This window comes from Mangifera indica, chromosome 6 (assembly GCF_011075055.1).
Source record: "Mangifera indica cultivar Alphonso chromosome 6, CATAS_Mindica_2.1, whole genome shotgun sequence".
NCBI classification, from domain to species: Eukaryota; Viridiplantae; Streptophyta; class Magnoliopsida; order Sapindales; family Anacardiaceae; genus Mangifera; species Mangifera indica.
The window spans coordinates 17,498,090-17,518,659 of NC_058142.1; the positions used below are offsets into that span (position 1 = coordinate 17,498,090).

Genomic DNA, 20,570 nt, shown 5'->3' on the forward strand with positions numbered 1-20,570 from the left:
AAAATAGTTACTCATGTGACCATGTCCTTTACTAATACAAGTAATTTACATTGGAAAGGTTAAGTGAGAGACATGTCGAATATTCAATTATATCATTCTTAACATTGTAATACAATTTCTTTGTTAAGGTTACTCATACAATCTCACTATTGTTAAAGTATACTTTTGGTATTTCTAATTGAACTACATTAAAACTGACCATTTGTTTATCTTTTGTCTTTTTACATTTTTGCAATGAATCATTTTAATGGTTTAGTGTACTTCTCATTGTTCCTACTCTCCTCACTAACAAGAATTAAAACATTCAATATCAATAACTCTCTATCGATTATTTGAACGAATTATATTTATATATGTTATTTAACATATTCTTAACAACAACCCTAGAGCAATGGAAACAATATATTCTAAAAAAGGACTACTTGCTTTATTTTTTATGTTGCCATCATCAATGTCATGTTTGATGAATACAATTAGTTGATTAAGACTAATAAGTCTTTAACGATGATGCATGTACACGTGACCTAGAACATCTTAAGTAATTTGGATATTGAAGTTTATATTGAACAATATAATTTTACTATAACAATAATAATATATCAATTTTATGAAATATTAATCAATACACTTAGTTTTTAATATTTTGAGTAAGATTAAGGGAATGGGTTGGCACTATCCTATTAGCATGTAACTAAGACCAACCAAGAGAGAGACGTGTCTAATATTTAATTACCAGTCTAACGTTGTAATAAATATATTTTTTTGTTCAAGTTACTCATAAGTATCACTACCGTAGGTCTTTGATAATTCTAATCGAATCATATTAAAAACCCACTGTCTAATCTTTTGTGTCTTTTCATATTCTTGTAATGAATCTTTGAATGATTATTTTTTATATGTAATTTAATATATTATTAACAGAAACTCTTAGATCAATGTCATGTTGATTAATATATACAATTAGTTGATTAAGACTAATGTTAGTTTAAAAAAAGACTAATCATAATTAAGTCTTTAATCGTGATGCAAGGGTGACCCGTCACCTATTACAATATAAGTACTTTTTATATTTAAATTTATATTAGAAAATATAAATTTAAATAATAGTATTATTATTTTTATGAAATATTAATTAATATACTTAGTTTTGATATTTTGAATAAGATTAAGGGAATCGGTTGGCATCTGTCCTGTCGGCACATAAGTCAGAGCATCCATAATAGATGACTTCATGTATGGTCCTGGACAAGTTGGAGGGCATTCTGAACTATGCTGAGTCTGCAGATATTGTCGATCGTCTTTACACCATGAAAGAAAGAAAGAGGTAAGTCCCCTGTATCATGAAAACAAATTGACTAAATTCAAATGTTTGGATTAACTCAAATTCAAATAGATCATTCCAAGAAAACGAGCTCAATCTTTGATTTGCATTCATAAAATACAATTCAAGTTTGAGATCATTTGAGTTGGTAAAAAATATCATCAAATGACTATCGGTGCTGTAAATAATATTTCCAATGAGACATAATTTTACCAATAAAATAAACAATATTATTAAAAAAATAAACTGATTAAATTTGAATTGAACTATCGAACTAAATTTTTACCTTGAATCTAACTTATTCAAACCAAACTCGAATTAGATGGCTCAATTCAGAATCCTCCCCTGCTTGATTTCTTACCAAACATGAAGACTACTACTGATGATCAACATCCTCTCATAATGTTAAAATATGTTGTCCTGTAATAATGTTAAGGGAAATTTAAAAAAATGGCCAAAATGCCCTCCCATTAAACAAAAATGCCCAAAATCACTATTTCCAAGCTAAAATGCCCAAAATCACTATTTCCAAACAAAAAATGCCTATGACTTTTTCTAAAATACCAAAATTATCCTTCCCCTTATATTTATATAACTCTCCTCACTCACTATGGGGTTAAAAATAATTTTAGATAAATATGGGGGGTTTTTGGATATTTTACATTGTAAAGACATTTTGATATTTATTTATTTATTTCAAACTTTTTCTAAAATGTCAAAATTACCCTTCCCCTCATCTATATAAACCCTCCTCACTCATTTTATTTACACACACTTCTCATATCACTCAAACACTCACTCTCACTTTCATTTTTTTTCAACATCAATTAGTAAGGATTCGTTCGGATGAAAGAAGTTCGTATTTTTGAATTCAATTCGAAAAAATACTATTCATCAAAAAAAGGTATTTATGTCAATCTTAGCCTAAAATTTAATTTTATTTGTTAAGTCTAGTTTTTATGTCATAATATGGGGGTTAAATAAATATTTGACAAGTATGAGGGTTAAATGAATTTAGGATAAATATGGGGGTTTTTTTGGATATTTTACATTGTAAAGGTATTTTCATATTTATTTATTTATTTCATTACTTTTTTTAAAATGTCAAAATTACCCTTCCCCTCATCTATATAAACCTTCCTCACTCATTTTATTTACACACACTTCTCATATCACTCAAACACTCACTCTCATTTTCATTTTTTTTTCAACATCAATTAGTAGGGTTTCGTTCGGAAAAAAGAAGTTCGTATTTCTGAATTCGATTTGAAAAAATACTATTCATCAAAAAAAGGTATTTATGTCAATCTTAACCTAAAATTTAATTTTATTTATTAAGTCTAATTTTTATGTCATAATATGGGGTTAAATGCAATGTTTGACAAGTATGGGGTTAAAGAATTTAGGGTAAATATGGGAGGTTTTTAGATATTTTACATTGTAAAGTCATTTTCATATTTATTTATTTATTTCATTACTTTTTTTAAAATGTCAAAATTACCCTTCCCCTCATCTATATAAACTCTCCTCACTCATTTTATTTACACACATTTCTCATATCACTCAAACACTCACTCTCACTTTCATTTTTTTTTAACATCAATTAATAAGGATTCGTTCGGACGAAAGAAGTTCTTATTTTTGAATTCAACTCGAAAAAATACTATTCATCAAAAAAATGTATTTATGCCAATCTTAGCCTAAAATTTAATTTTATTTGTTAAGTCTAGTTTTTATGTCATAATATGGGGATTAAATAAATGTTTGACAAGTATGGGGTTAAAATAATTTAGGATAAATATGGGGGGTTTTTGGATATTTTACATTGTAAAGGCATTTTCATATTTATTTATTTATTTCATTACTTTTCTAAAATGTCAAAATTACCCTTCCCCTCATCTATATAAACCCTCCTCACTCATTTTATTTACACACACTTCTCATATCACTCAAACACTCACTCTCACTTTCATTTTTTTTTAACATCAATTAGTAAGGATTCGTTCGGACGAAAGAAGCTCGTATTTTTGAATTCAACTCGAAAAAATACTATTTATCAAAAAAAGGTATTTATACCAATCTTAGCCTAAAATTTAATTTTATTTGTTAAGTCTAGTTTTTATGTCATAATATGGGGGTTAAATGCAATGTTTGACAAGTATGGGGTTAAAGAATTTAGGGTAAATATGGGAGGTTTTTAGATATTTTACATTGTAAAGGCATTTTCATATTTATTTATTTATTTCATTACTTTTTTTAAAATGTCAAAATTTCCCTTCCCCTCATCTATATAAACCCTCCTCACTCATTTTATTTACACACACTTCTCATATCACTCAAACACTCACTCTCACTTTCATTTTCTTTTAACATCAATTAGTAAGGATTGGTTCGGACGAAAGAAGTTCTTATTTTTAAATTCAACTCGAAAAAATACTATTCATCAAAAAAAGGTATTTATTCCAATCTTAGCCTAAAATTTAATTTTATTTGTTAAGTCTAGTTTTTATGTCATAATATAGGGATTAAATAAATGTTTGACAAGTATGGGGGTTAAAGTAATTTAGGATAAATATGAGGGGTTTCTGGATATTTTACATTGTAAAGGCATTTTCATATTTATTTATTTATTTCATTACTTTTCTAAAATGTCAAAATTACCCGTCCCCTCATCTATATAAACCCTCCTCACTCATTTTATTTACACACACTTCTCATATCACTCAAACACTCACTCTCACTTTCATTTTTTTTTCAACGTCAATTAGTAGGGATTCGTTCGGACGAAAGAGGTTCGTATTTCTAAATTCGATTCGAAAAAATACTATTCATCAAAAAAGGTATTTATGTCAATCTTAGCCTAAAACTTAATTTTATTTGTTAAGTCTAGTTTTTATGTCATAATATGGGGTTAAATGCAATGTTTGACAAGTATGAGGGTTAAAGTAATTTAGGGTAAATATGGGGGGTTTTTGGATATTTTACATTGTAAAGGCATTTTCATATTTATTTATTTATTTCATTACTTTTTCTAAAATGTCAAAATTACCCTTCCCCTCATCTATATAAACCCTCCTCACTCATTTTATTTACACACACTTCTCATATCACTCAAACACTCACTCTCATTTTCATTTTTTTTTCAACATCAATTAGTAGGGTTTCGTTCGGAAAAAAGAAGTTCGTATTTCTGAATTCGATTTGAAAAAATACTATTCATCAAAAAAAGGTATTTATGTCAATCTTAACCTAAAATTTAATTTTATTTATTAAGTCTAATTTTTATGTCATAATATGGGGTTAAATGCAATGTTTGACAAGTATGGGGTTAAAGAATTTAGGGTAAATATGGGAGGTTTTTAGATATTTTACATTGTAAAGTCATTTTCATATTTATTTATTTATTTCATTACTTTTTTTAAAATGTCAAAATTACCCTTCCCCTCATCTATATAAACCCTCCTCACTCATTTTATTTACACACATTTCTCATATCACTCAAACACTCACTCTCACTTTCATTTTTTTTTAACATCAATTAATAAGGATTCGTTCGGACGAAAGAAGTTCTTATTTTTGAATTCAACTCGAAAAAATACTATTCATCAAAAAAAGGTATTTATGCCAATCTTAGCCTAAAATTTAATTTTATTTGTTAAGTCTAGTTTTTATGTCATAATATGGGGATTAAATAAATGTTTGACAAGTATGGGGTTAAAATAATTTAGGATAAATATGGGGGGTTTTTGGATATTTTACATTGTAAAGGCATTTTCATATTTATTTATTTATTTCATTACTTTTCTAAAATGTCAAAATTACCCTTCCCCTCATCTATATAAACCCTCCTCACTCATTTTATTTACACACACTTCTCATATCACTCAAACACTCACTCTCACTTTCATTTTTTTTTAACATCAATTAGTAAGGATTCGTTCGGACGAAAGAAGCTCGTATTTTTGAATTCAACTCGAAAAAATACTATTTATCAAAAAAAGGTATTTATACCAATCTTAGCCTAAAATTTAATTTTATTTGTTAAGTCTAGTTTTTATGTCATAATATGGGGGTTAAATGCAATGTTTGACAAGTATGGGGTTAAAGAATTTAGGGTAAATATGGGAGGTTTTTAGATATTTTACATTGTAAAGGCATTTTCATATTTATTTATTTATTTCATTACTTTTTTTAAAATGTCAAAATTACCCTTCCCCTCATCTATATAAACCCTCCTCACTCATTTTATTTACACACACTTCTCATATCACTCAAACACTCACTCTCACTTTCATTTTCTTTTAACATCAATTAGTAAGGATTGGTTCGGACGAAAGAAGTTCTTATTTTTAAATTCAACTCGAAAAAATACTATTCATCAAAAAAAGGTATTTATTCCAATCTTACCCTAAAATTTAATTTTATTTGTTAAGTCTAGTTTTTATGTCATAATATAGGGATTAAATAAATGTTTGACAAGTATGGGGGTTAAAGTAATTTAGGATAAATATGGGGGGTTTTTGGATATTTTACATTGTAAAGGCATTTTCATATTTATTTATTTATTTCATTACTTTTCTAAAATGTCAAAATTACCCGTCCCCTCATCTATATAAACCCTCCTCACTCATTTTATTTACACACACTTCTCATATCACTCAAACACTCACTCTCACTTTCATTTTTTTTTCAACGTCAATTAGTAGGGATTCGTTCGGACGAAAGAGGTTCGTATTTCTAAATTCGATTCGAAAAAATACTATTCATCAAAAAAGGTATTTATGTCAATCTTAGCCTAAAACTTAATTTTATTTGTTAAGTCTAGTTTTTATGTCATAATATGGGGTTAAATGCAATGTTTGACAAGTATGAGGGTTAAAGTAATTTAGGGTAAATATGGGGGGTTTTTGGATATTTTACATTGTAAAGGCATTTTCATATTTATTTATTTATTTCATTACTTTTTCTAAAATGTCAAAATTACCCTTCCCCTCATCTATATAAACCCTCCTCACTCATTTTATTTACACACACTTCTCATATCACTCAAACACTCACTCTCACTTTCATTTTTTTTCAACATCAATTAGTAGGGATTTGTTCGGATGAAAAAAGTTCGTATTTCTAAATTCGATTCGAAAAAATACTATTCATCAATAAAAGGTATTTATGCCAATTTTAGCCTAAAACTTAATTTTATTTGTTAAGTCTATTTTTTATGTCATAATATAGGGGTTAAATGCAATGCTTGACAAGTATGGGAGGTTAAATGTAATTTAGGATAAATATAGGGGGTTTTTGGATATTTTAGATAAATATGGGGGGTTTTGGATATTTTACAATATATACAGGATTTATATAACATGTTAAAAAAAGATAGGTATTATTTTGATACAAGACAACACACAAGGGTGTTAAATAAAGAAAGAGATAATTGAGGGGTCAAATGAAATGTTATTAAAATTAGGGTGCATTTTCATATTAAACATTGTAGGCGCATTATAATTGAAATTATAGGTTTTTTCGAGTTTCACCGCTTTAGGATATATTAATGCACATTTTCCAGATTTCTGAAGAATTTTTCGATTGTTGTCATACTAGGGTATTTCAACTTTTAGATTCCGAATTTCAGTTTCGTTATTTCGAATTTCATCGCTTTAGGATATATCGATTCGTATTTTTCAGATTTCTAAAGAATTTTTCGATTGTTGTCATTCTATGGTATTTCAACTTTTAGGATTCAAATTTTAATTCTGTTTTTTTGAATTTCACCATTTTAGGATATATCAACTCGTATTTTTCAGATTTTCGTAGAATTGTTTGATTATTACCATTCTAGGGTATTTCAACTTTTAGAATTCGAATTTCAGCTCAGTATTTTTGAATTTTATCGTTTTAGGATATATCCATTAGTATTTTTTAGATTTCTGAAGAAATTTTTTATTATTGCATTTTAAAGTATTTCAAAGTATAGAATTTGAATATCTATTTCAAAGTATAGATATTATAAAAACGTTTTAAATAGAACGTTACAAACAGATAGATGCATTTTGATATAAGATAACATACGAAAGTGTTATATAAATTGTTAAATAATTATAGGGGGATAAATAAAATATTAGAAAAATATGAGCAGTTTTTTTAATTATTAATAATTGTACGACTTATTTACATAGTTATTGTTGTTTTTTTTATTATAAATGAATAATTATCTTCAAAAACTTGTCATTGTAAGATTGATAATTAAAATGGATGGTTATGTATCGGTTCATTAGTAGGGAGAATGGATTCAAGGTCGCAACAACACAATGAAATATGTTGGAGGAGCCAAACAATTGATTAAAATCCCTTATGGAACAACATTCGAGGGATTTATTGAGCTTTTGACGGAGTCTTGTAGTATTGATCCAATGAAAAACTACATTCAAGTATCAATGAAGCCAAGAAAAATTGAGCTCGACTGCCCCGCAGCGTTCACATACAAAAGGCAAAGGAACGAGATCTTGACATGCTTATACTCAATTTTGTTTGTTATATGATTCTTCATTGTTGTACTTCAGTTTTATGTAACCGATATATTTTTATTATTGTTTCAAACGTATAATTGTATTGTCATTTGATGTAATAAATTTAGTGTTTCGTATGAGTTATTTCAATATTACTTTATTTTCTCTAATTGTTTTAAGTGTGTAAATGTTTGAGTAATCATATGTTTTTATTGTTTTTTCATGACAAGATTATTTAAAAAATGAAATCAAATACGATACATATCCATATATAACCACAAATAAAGTATATCATACACATATGCACATATAATAAACATATACATCTAAACATAGGAATAACGATAAATATACATCCGTGAGCTACTCGATACAGTGAAAATACAACTGCGTCGCTAATCGTCGATGCATAGAGGTAGACAACTCTCGGGGAAAAACGTAGCTCCGTGCCAACACCAAACACTCAAAAAATCGCAACATAAAGACGCCACAGTCACCGGAGCCCAACCCCTGCTGAGGGACATTTGACGCTCGATGTAAAGTAAGGGGATCACGTCGTGGAGTCCTCCCACAAGCTGTCCAAAAACTCGTCGCCTCTAATAACGTGGGAATAAAGGTCATGTATGGTCGCATGCGCTGCTCCAAAGTCCCTATATTCCCCGAATATGAAACCTCTGAATCGTACACAATAATCGATCACTCACGGAAATCTATAACTCCGGCGACCCAATGTGCGTTCTTGAAGTTTATAGAGATGAAAACCTATAAACAGTGAGACATTTTAGTTACTTATCGTTGTCGTTAACCAATTGAATGTAATAGAAATATATATTAACTATACCTAATCGACCATCCCCCATGGTTTGTACAACAATCCCGGGGTGTACGCTGTATCAACCATCCTTGTGAAGAGTCCCGAAAGCTCAAACTCGTCAATCAGTGTGGATTACCAACTTTTCCAAGCCATCTCAATCTGGCCTCCAAAGAATGCATGGGCAGTCGTTCAACGCTGTGAGATAGTCGACTAGTGATCGTCCTACTGCCGACGTAATAAAGCCAAAAAAGAATCCACATGCTAAAATGGTATAAACAAGTTCACGTGTTAGTTATTAATAAATATATCTAGTTTTTTTATCAAATTATATAGTATAGACAACTCACATCGTCGATCAGCCACTCACGCAACTCTACAACAAGCCTCCAGAAGCTATCCTTCGACTTCGATCCTATGAAGTACATATCATGTGTGTCAGAAGCCGCAGCTCTGGTACACCATGTGAGGAAAGATTCCTCACGGTCTGACGTAGAGGATGGAATCATCGTGAGTTACCGTTTTGCCCTCCCTCTGAGTGGATTTGTATACGGGGTACGAACTAGTGGACCCTTCCGAATGATCTGACCACGTGCTATACGAACCAACTGCATGTTACAAAAAACTATTAATTCATTTTTTCATTCAACAAAAACATACACATTATTCGATTTATGTTACCTTCTCTACGCATGTGAGAGGAGGTTTAACCGGAGAATCCTGAATCACGGTCAAGTCAATAGCGCGCGCTCCGTTGACAGACTGCATAATTATATATTAAAACATCTTAGTGACATATATTTATCAATTATATTTATTTAGTAATTATAATTGACAAACCTCAATGTGAACGGTCTCAGAAACATCTTCCTGGAAGTTCTCCTCCTGTGAACTAATATCCACAAGCTTTTTGGTCAAGCTCGGGATATCAGCAAGTAACCATAGTCGCTCGTCCTAAAAAAGAGACAAAACATCATTTAAATAAATATATAATATTAAAGACAAATTGATCAATGATATTTCGTAAATCCCCATAACCTGAACTTCCGGGGAAAGTGTTCGGAGATAACCCTCAATCGATGATATATCAATGTCGAGACCTTATATGCATCAAAAGGCAAAAATGGTTAATGATATTTAATATAAAATATCATATGAACAATAATTTTCATACCTCCAATGGACGATCTAAAGCGATAGGAGATCCGATCGGTTGGCCTTCATGACGAAGACCCTATACAAATATATACTATGAATTAATCGATAACAAAATAGTATTAAAAATTAAGTTATAATGATAAGTGACATACCTCAGATCGGATCGGTGAAGTCACTGAAGGGTCAATCTGTGCCCCATCCTGTCGACTACCTTAAGATAATAGTGATATTAAATCTATTTAGTGACATTTTATATATAACGATATTGTAATATAATAACAACATTGGGACATTAAATATAAATTTGAAATTACATACGTACCTCATGTGACTGATGGGATGGTATTGCGGTATCAATGGGGAAGGTCATCCCAATAATGTCGTCCCTCTCCTGTACGAATGTAATAATAGTTGTCAGAATAATAACACTGTAGACATTTTATATAAGTAATAAATTAGAAGTAGTTTTACAACCTCAGCGATGGGGGCTGGATATGTACGCGTGACGATGTCCTCCAAACGAGTCATGCGATACTTTAATCGAGTCATCTAGGAAGAAATATCGTCATGTAATCGAGTTATCTGAGAAGAGATATCATCTCGAAAACTTGATATCTCACGTAAAATCGTAGCACCCTAGTGCGCTAATATAGCATCGAATGTAGAAATATTGGGTGATACGAATAGGGGACACTGCTTGGTGGCATGATGGGTAGTGCGGTCCTCAACTCCAAGATGCTCCTCCACGCTAAAGTGGTCCTCCACTCCAGGATCGTCTGTCATCCGTGGGTTTTGAACAACAGGGGAACATATAGGCTACTTCATATGAGTCGATTGAATAGGCTCCTCATGTGTCTCAGAAGTCTCGACGAGTACATCTGAAGGTCTAGAGGATGGAGAAGCCCTGTCTCTAGTCATGGTCAGAACCGAAGAAGATGAGGAGGAATCAGCATCGGGTAAACCGGTGTACTCACGAATATCAGCGTACCACGGTAAACCCTCCTCGATCGCTGATGGACGAAGAGGGAATGTGACATCCTCCTAATGATGAAGATATATAAGTTAAAATAATTGTAACATATAATGAATTAATCGACTTATTAATTAATTAGTACATACTAGATCACCAATGAAAATACGACCGATATGAGTCAACCAGGGACGTCTCGCATACGCCACCTCAACATCCGTGGGGACAAATAGGGATGGACAAGGTCAATCCAATCGTGTAACGTCTCTAGAGTCTCATATATCCAGTACTGTAATATAATCATTTACAATGTAAATAAATCAATTTATATTTTTGCGAATTAATAAATATAAATAATAATATAAAACTTACCTGAAATGCGAAAGGAAATCCGTAAAGGTCGTATTTACGGATTTTAGACATTCGTTCGAAACATACTCTCTCACTCGCCTATGACATAGAATCGTATGTCATCTGCCACACAGCAACGCCCCAGGGGTAGAAATTGAACCCATCCAAATGATCAACTACTGAAAGTAATCCGTAGACACCTTCTTTCGTCGATCATTCCCCAACAAAACAATGTGAAGAATATACAACAAGGCCATCTTGACAGCGTCAATATCGTCATCCCCCCATGGCTTTGACAAGAAAACACGCTCTAAGTCGTGATATTGCACTGTCGAAAAACCTCGAAAGTATGTATCCCTGATCCTATGACCGGATGAGCGAGGCATATAGGAAGAAACATCAGTCCGTCGACTAAACGAAAAACCTGTCACCAGTGCAAACTCAAACGGGCTAAATCTCACATCAATCCCACTAATCCTGAACCAAAACTCGTCTTTGGCAGAGGGTCGATATAGCTGTTGGAGTAAAAAAAGCATGAACCAACATCCCAGAGAATTTGATTTCAGGTAAACGAAGGAGATACCCGAAACATGTCCTCTCAAATAGTCGTGGCTGATCTGCGATCAATGTAGAAGTAACCCGAGATAATGCAGCACGCTGTGCACGACATATCACATCTGCCCGAAAGTGTCTGGACTCATCGAGGATTCACAGCTCACTGTCAACCCATCTCCTTTTGCAAGAAATATCCTGTAATAATATAAAAAACTCGTTAGACATTCATAAAAACAAATATGTAAACAAATGTATTCGTGGGAAAAACATAAAAAGATGAAAAATACCAAATAATCAAAAAAGAAATGACAAAACTTAAAAAACAAGATTTAAGTGTCTGTTAACGATGAAATTCGAATAAATGAAATTCAAATTCAAATTCTACACGTTCAACTATCCTACCAGGTTAAGAAATGAAAAATTGATAGAAAATCTATCAAATACGAGTCGATATAGCCAAAAAAGGTGAAATTCAGGAAAAATGTAATGAAATTTGATTTTTATAGAATATTAACAATCGAAAAATCGACCAAAAATAAGAAAATATGAGTTGATATATTCTGAAATGGTAAAATTCGAAAAAACGAAAATGGAATTCGAATTCTAAAAGTTGAAAAACCCTATAATGACAACAGTTGAAAAATCCTTCGGAAATTTAAAAAATACGAGTGAAAATCTCGTAAAACGGTGAAATTCAAAAAAACGAAATTGAAATTCGAATTCTAAAAGTTGAAAAACCTTAGAGTGGCGATAACTAAAAAATCCTTTGAAAATATGAGAAATAAGAGTCGAAATCTCGTAAAAAGGTAAAATTCGAAAAAACAGAAATGGCATTTGAATTCTAAAAGTTGAAAAATCCTAGAACGGCAACAATCGAAAATTCCTTCGAAAATTTGAAATATATGAGTCGAAATCTCGTAAAACGGTGAAATTTGAAAAAACGGAACTAAAAGTCGAATTCTAAAAGTTGAAAAACCCTAGAGTAGTAGCAATCAAAAAATCCTTCAGAAATCTGAAAAATACGAGTCAAAATCTCGTAAAACGGTGAAATTTGAAAAAACAAAAATGGAATTCCAATTTTAAAAGTTGAAAAACCCTAGAATGATAGCAATCGAAAAATCCTTCGAAAATTTGGAAAATACGAGTCAAAATCTCGTAAAATAGTGAAATTCAAAAAAACGAAACTGAAATTCGAATTCTAAAATTTGAAAAACCCTAGAATAGCAACAATCGAAAATTCCTTCGAAAATCTAAAAAATACGAGTCGAAATCTCATAAAACGGTAAAATTCGACAAAGGAAACTGAAAATCGAATTCTAAAAATTGAAAAACCCTAGAATAGCAACAATCGAAAAATCCTTCGAAAATTTGAAAAATACTAGTCAAAATCTCGCAAAATGGTAAAATTCGAAAAAACGAAAATGGAATTCGAGTTCTAAAAGTTGAAAAACCCTAGAATGATAACAATTGAAAATTCCTTCGAAAATCTTAAAAATACGAGTCGAAATCTCGTAAAACGGTAAAATTCGAAAAAGGAAACTAAAAATCGAATTCTAAAAGTTGAAAAACCGTAGAATGGCAACAATCGAAAAATTCTTCGGAAATTTGAAAAATACGAGTCAAAATCTCGTAAAACGGTGAAATTCAAAAAGACGGAACTGAAATTCGAATTCTAAAACTTGAAAAACCCTAAAACAGAAAAAACAGATATAAAATTCGAAAACCACATGATTAGAAACCCTAGATAAGAAAATTCTCAATTTACCCCCTCATGAAAACTCCTATTCTAAACAGATCCACTGTTATATGACAAATATCAGAAAAACCTACTTTGTTCTAAGAATCTCACGGCGTCCTAATATTTTAAAAAAGCTAATTTACCCCCCTAAAAAAGGCCAATCACTGCTGAACGTGGGATGAACGCACTTCACGTGGGAAATACTGTTCCCACGTCAGACTGTCGCACTCTTCGACAGCCATTTTCGGCCAAAATTTGGTTGTTTTGGCCTTCGATTTTCACATAAAACAAATCTACACGTTGTATAACATAAAACCCCTCAATCAGTTCAACCAAAACAACCAAGAATTGAAATATTTTAAGCATTGTTCAACATCGAAACCCTAAAATTTCAAAGCGTAAAATCTCAATCAAATCTCAATAATATGAGCAATAACTTGATTCAAATAAGATTACGGGAGATATACTAACCTTATTTGCCATTTGCGGATGCCGAAAAGGAAGAAAATCGGCGGAAATCTGCTCGGCTGTGAGATGAACGTGGTGCCGTGAAAAGTTTTGATTTTTCTTTGAAATGCACTGTAAAATTGCAGAATTTACCGTGGGAAATAAGTCATTTCTGTGTTTATATAAGGGGCATTTTCGTTATTTTGCCAAACTCACGTTGACGTGACAAATTACAAAAAAACCCGACGTGGGCTAAGGATCTCCCACGACGCCCCAATATTTTAAAAAAGCTAATTTACCCCCCAAAAAACGGTCAAAGTCTTCTGAACGTGGGATACACCTACTTGACATGGGAAACACTGTTCCCACGTCGGGCTGCCGATCTCTTCGGCAACCATTTTCAGCCACATTTTGGTCGTTTCGACCTCCGATTTTTACGAAAATCAAATCTACACGTTGTATAACACAAAAGCCCTCAATCAATTCAACGAAAACAACCAAGAATCAAAACATTTTAAGCATTATCCAAACCGCAAACCCTAAAATTTCAAACCCAAAAATCTCAATCAAATCTCAATAATATGAGCAATAACTTGATCCAAACAAGATCACGGGAGATATACTAACCTTCTTTGTCATTTTCGGTTATCGGAAAGCAAGAAAATCGGCCGAAATGACGTTCGCCGTGGGATTGCCGTGGGAGGTGGGGTTTTCTTTGAATTGCACAGTGAAAATTTGCTGTGTTTATATATGGGGGCAGTTTTGTCATTTCATAAAACTGGGTATTTTTGCTTAAACCTGAATTTTTTAGACAATTTCACTTAGACCCCTTTAATTTTGCCTATTTTTAATAATTTCCCTAATGTTAATGTCAAAATATTAATTATTAAAATTTGTTTTCAAGGTTCTGTTTGATTTACTGTTTGTTTTTATAAAATAATTGTACGAGTCTGTTTCTTTGTCAACTCAATGAGTGAGTTACCTTTACAGCTGTGCTCTCCTAGACATGAAAAATAAAGACATGCATGATGTAAAATACCCATGTTGCCCCTTAAAAGACAACATTATCAAAATCCCATTATAATAGTATTAAGTTATTCAAATTATTAATAGTTTTAAAAAGTAAAATTATAAAGCAAATACCTAATTTGTTGGTGACATTTGCATAGATGAGAAGTATACTAAACCATTTGAAAATTTGGTGCGAAAACGCAAAGAAACACAAGAAGATAAATAATCAATCAATTTTTTACATAGTTTGATTAAAAAGAAAAACCCGACTTCTACAGTGTTGATATTATCTTATAAGTAATACAAATACAATATTACAAAATTTAAGTGTTGATTAAATGTTAGAAGTGTCACTCTTTTCATCTAACCAATATCTTGAATTTATACTATTAAAGACTAGAGTTATACGTGTAACTATTTAGGTTAAATGCAAAGTTACATAACTTGATAGTTGCCGTTATGATCCAAATATGGTAAAAAAGTAATTACAATTTGACTGTAAATATAAAAGTTGTGGGAAATAGTTCTGAAATAATAAGAAATAGTTATTTAATATTAAGGAAATTGTGGAAGTCCTGTCTTTATCTTGAAGAATAAAATTATGCATATAAACAAATTATACAACCTTTTGTTTATAAATTGAGATGACAATTTGTGATTAAATAATATTCTTTGCCAACAACCTAGAGCAATGAAATAAAGACTAGCTTTAAATACATAAAGAAAGACTAGCTTTAATTTATGTTGGTCAATGAAAATCATTGTCATGTTTGATGAATATATACAGCTAGATGATTAAGACTAATATTAATATAAAGAAAGACTAATATTCAGAAGTCTATAAATTGGCAGTGACTTGAAGCCATTTTCCAACACTCAAGTGGGACAACGCCTCTGCATTCACACCTTGAATTTCCTTTGCATGTCAATTTCATCTTCAGAAACGTTTTCCATAGTCTGAAATCAATGAAAACCACCTCTGCAAGGCAAAATTGAAAGTTGCTTTACCCGTCAATTTCATCTCCAGATAACATTTTTCATATTTTAAACCAAGAAAAATACTTTAAAGGCCAGAAACCACATAAAAACACTTTCCCACAAAATTTAAAGGCCAAATAAGTCTTTTTGTTTAGGTTGAAAAAGTCCACATGTGATTTGTTTGTGTGTGTTTATGGTTTTCTAATTTAAATTAATTAGAAACCCATTAACACAAATAGAATTTTTAGCCATCTCTTCCTATAAATTCTAGGTGTGCATTGGCAACGAAGAGCTCTGATAAGAGATAACTGATAACGAGATGGCTTTCTATGGGCTCCGAGACAACTTGATCGCCATTCTTCGCTGTGTTGGCGCTACATGTATTCTTGATTGCTTTTGTGTTAGAGGTTTCCTGGAAGAAAAGGATGAGGTAAGTCCCCTGTATCATGTTCATGGTTACTTTTAGTACCAGCAATCAACTTAATAATAATTCAATATTGCAGAGGTTCTGGATTGACGAGACTACTAGTGCCAACGCATTCGAGTTGTATATAAGAGATCTATCAAAGCAATCGACTTCCCAGGGAGACACTTGGTATGTAATATATAATTAAATTTCGTTAGTTTTACCTTAATTTCCTCTTACTAATAGGAATGAATCCCATTCAATTTGGCTAAGATCAAATTTACAACTTAGTTTGAATAAGTTGACTTGAAACTGAAACTCTAATTTAGTAGTTTGGCTTGAGATTGATTCGTTTATTCATTTGGTGATCCTATTTATCCCACCAAGCATAACTACATTCATCATTTGACACTTTTTTACACCATCTACAACCCCTAACAACACTATTTACTAATTTGATTGAGCTTAAATTCGAACAGGCTATTATACTTTCAATCCAAGCTCAAGCTAGCATGGCTCTATAAGCTCAAGTAGGTCTGGCTCTGCTTGGATTGAATTCACCCGTACAAACTAATTGCAAGCAAGTTGTCTTTTGCAGTGATGCTCAAATGGATGAGGCGGTAAAAATGCCCTTTACTGAGGTGAAAAAGTTCCCTATAAATAGGCTTACCCCAATGACTTCTTATAAAGTATTTTTCTTAACAAAGAGTGAGGATAATGAGGGACTTGACCAAACGGTGAAGCTAAAACTCCTCCAGCCCAACCAATCGACAGTTGAAATCACACCAAACCAAGGTGGTGACTTTAAAACTCCCTATGATGATATGTACGGGGACATGGAATTTTCTATAACAGATAGTAATACTGACCATCAGATGAATCGACTTGTCGACTACAAAATCCTCATTAAGCCAGTAATGAGGGGTTGGAAGGAGCTTAGTGGGGAGAATGAATGGCATGGTCTCTTGGATCCTCTCAACCTTGACCTTAGCATGTCTATAACTGATTACGGTAAAAGACTCGATGCTATTTATGACTGCATAGCTAAAAATGAAAATTGTAAAGAAAAAGAGTTTTTTTTTTAAATTTGGCCCAGACGAAGGTAAAACAGTGAAAGGCCAAACATATGAAGTGCAAAAGTTTATCAATTCATACCTCAAATTTTCTCCCTCGGTAGTTCAAAGCAAATGTGATTGGATTGGTTATGTGGCTGTGGCTACAAGTGAAGGAGTGAGGTTTTTAGGAAGGAGAGACATTTTGGTTTGTTGGAGAGGAACTGTCAATATCGAGGAGTGGAAAAAGAATATAAATTTATTGCCAATCCATGCTGAACTCATATATCCGAATGTCCGAAGAGCTAAGGTGCACAAAGGATTTTACTCTATTTACACAGAGTCAAACAAAAAACACAATAAGAAAAGTGCTCGAGACCAGGTAAACACTTCATATTATTATATCTATGATTTCAATTACATTATTCTCTAAGGTGGATTCGATTCAAGTTGAATCACAAGAATGAGTCGTGCATCTATGGGATGAATAGCATTATCAAATGGATAAACGAACTGATCTCAAATTGAATTAGATCTTCAAATCGAGAATAGTTCATTAAAGTCAAACAATAGATTCGAGCCCAACGAGCCCAGATTAGATTCACCCCCATTAGTAATTTTTAATGTAGGGCTCATAAATAGTAATTTTTAATGTTCCATTTTTGTAGGTTGTTGATGAAGTTAAGGAGTTGGTAAATAAATACAGAGACGAAGAAGTGAGTATAACAATAACAGGACACAGTTTAGGCGCAGCTCTTGCTACATTGAACGCAGCTGATATAGTTTCTCATGGATATAATAAGGAATTCTTAGTCACGACCTTCGTGTTTGGGAGTCCTAAGGTCGGAAACAAAGCCTTCAAAACTGAATTTAATAAACATGAGAAGCTACGTCTCTTGCGCGTTGAAAATGCCAACGACTTAATCACTAAGTTGCCACCCAAATACTACGCTAAAGTGGGAAAGGAGATAAGATTTAACCGAACTAGTGCAAGTTTGATCGAGAATGGCAAGTCCATTGATCATAGTTTGAAGAATTATGTTGAAGAACTTCGTGCACTACCGTATCGCCCGTTCGCCCCCTCTCCAGCTACCATAAGAAAAAGAAAATCTCAATTGCCCTCCTCAACTCACCAAAAACAACAAAAAACGTCCACTGGAGGAAGTGTCTGGGTTTTGTATTTTCTTCCACCATCTACTTAGCAAATTAATAATAATAAATAAATAAATAAATTCCTCCCTCTGAGGAACCGTGTTTAGGATTTTTCTTGCTTCTAGTTTATGAGCGTTTACATTTGTATGTTTTAACTTGTGCAGAAAGCCATTTGAGCAATCAGACTTGCCTTGTGCGTGAGTGGAAGAAATGTGAAATTTTCTTGGTATGTAATAAATTTCTTAACACCTACACTTAAAAGGATTAGTATAAACAATCATTTGGTTAATTAGATGTCGATAAAAATATAAAAAATTCTACAAGAGGTTCTTCACCATACACTCAGTTTGTTCTTGATCTTTAAGGTATTTAATTAATCTTATGTTACCATTTACAACCAATATGAGATAGTCATATATATATACAATATCTGTCTTGTATTTTTTACAGTGTTTTAAAAAATCAGTCCGGCTTGATTGAGAATCAATGATAAATCTAGTCTAAGTCATGCGCGGAACGGATTAATCCAGAGTTGAAGTGGATGAATTGTGTCAACCTACGGTTCAAGCGTTGGCTCAAACCAATCAACCTGCAGATTGATCCTTTAACAAGCAAAACTGAAGATTATTGTCAAGACATAAGCTTCCGTAAGTAAAGTAGTTAAAAATAAGGAAACAAGAACGTACTCGCCAAGCAAGGCCATGGTGTCACCCATCAGCACCTTTCTCTTCAAAGCCACTTAACCAATTCAACAATGAACTAATTAACCTAAAGATGGAGTTTAACAACCCACACCGTAGAAAATTTATTATTTTGTCATTCTTTCCTTTTACCAAAAGCATGAGAAGACAACAAAGGAAACCAATAATGCAAACTCTACCACCTAAGTAAGTTCACTATCTTACACTCAGCTACAGAATAAAAATAACAGAATCCGACAATTAGGTTTAACTGAGAAATAATTCATTTAACAAAACAACAAATTCAATTAATTTAGAGACCAAAAATAAGACTCTGAAATTGCATAAAAATAGTAAATTGTAATACTAACCTACTGAGACTCCAATATGAGTATCAGCCACCTGGTTCTTTCTAAGCATCCTCTCTAAATGAGCAGCGATCCATACCGTCCCTAAAGGCCCTTTACTGGCCAAAATAAATTGTGAATAAAACATTTATCAGCCCAAACTCATACAAATCCCTTGCATATCATACACCAAAGAACGACTTTTAATTACAAATTATAAACCAAAATGCAAACTTCCAGCTACAAATACTGTATCACTTCAGCTTAAGAAAACCAAAGATAAACACTTGACACTCACCAGAGAAATTGAACTCCAAAGAAAACCCTAAATTACTCAAAACACGAATTCAAATTAAACCCAAAAAGAGTCACCAAATTAACAATAACCTGGAACCCTATCTTAATAAAGAACACAATTCGCCGACTAATATCCTCCAAAAACCCTAATTACCAAACCCGAAATCGGCAAAAACCCATACTTGCTAAAAAAGCAAAACCCTAATTATTATCCCAAACAACACCACCCTCTTCCAATTTCTCAACAATTAACCAAACCAGCCCCATTTTCAACAAAATTTACCAGACTTGCCTACCCATGTTAGATCGAATCGTGTTGAATTGAGCTCTGAAGTAAAAACCCTCGATTTAGGCCGGGAAAACGACCTCGCATAAAACTTCTGCCTTCCAGCTGAGAGAGAGACCAGGAAGGAGGGGGGGCGTTGAATTGGTTTGTATTTTCGGAGAATAACATAAAGGCCATAGGACCGTTTCCCGACCAAGGTTTATGCAAACCCCTTAATTTTCAAAAAATCTAAATATTCTCTCGTATGGTAGTTTTGATTATTACAATCAAAAATAAAATCATCATTTAAAGATTTTATTTAAAAAATTATTTCTTTTTTATACACTTTAGATTTAAAAACTAACTATTTTTTTTCTAACTTAATTCTAAAAAGTTATTTTTTCACCCCCATTGTATAGAGTTTTTAGGTTTTATATTTTAAAGTGATCAACCATCCTTCAAAGTTTAAAAATTACATTTACACCCCCAAAACTGCATTCTAATTTTCTATCAACCGTTCTTTTC

At 32.2% G+C, this 20,570-nt stretch overlaps 1 protein-coding gene and 1 long non-coding RNA gene across 6 annotated transcripts; one reads left to right on the top strand and one right to left on the bottom strand.

The window, feature by feature from the left end:
• The first annotated feature begins 16,097 nt into the window (after nt 1-16,097).
• On the top strand, nt 16,098-18,565 carry LOC123218367 (phospholipase A1-II 1-like). 2 transcript variants are annotated; one of them, XM_044639814.1, is made up of 4 exons: nt 16,098-16,276; nt 16,350-16,441; nt 16,851-17,686; nt 17,973-18,565. In XM_044639814.1, exons 1-3 carry the CDS (start codon nt 16,166-16,168, stop codon nt 17,335-17,337), a joined length of 690 nt encoding a protein of 229 aa, XP_044495749.1. In that variant the 5' UTR covers nt 16,098-16,165; the 3' UTR covers nt 17,338-17,686; nt 17,973-18,565. The 2 variants fall into 2 exon arrangements, with proteins under 2 accessions (XP_044495749.1, XP_044495748.1); XM_044639813.1 differs by lacking the exons at nt 16,098-16,276; nt 16,350-16,441 and having other exon boundaries at nt 16,453-17,686.
• Nucleotides 18,566-18,720: 155 nt separating this feature from the next.
• Nucleotides 18,721-20,318, bottom strand: LOC123218368. 4 transcript variants are annotated; one of them, XR_006502683.1, is made up of 3 exons: nt 19,508-20,318; nt 19,143-19,224; nt 18,721-19,058 (listed from the first exon to the last, which is right to left on the bottom strand). It is a non-coding gene; the product is annotated as an uncharacterized LOC123218368 (long non-coding RNA). The 4 variants fall into 4 exon arrangements; XR_006502684.1 differs by having other exon boundaries at nt 18,721-19,194; XR_006502682.1 differs by having other exon boundaries at nt 18,721-19,224.
• Nucleotides 20,319-20,570: the final 252 nt, after the last annotated feature.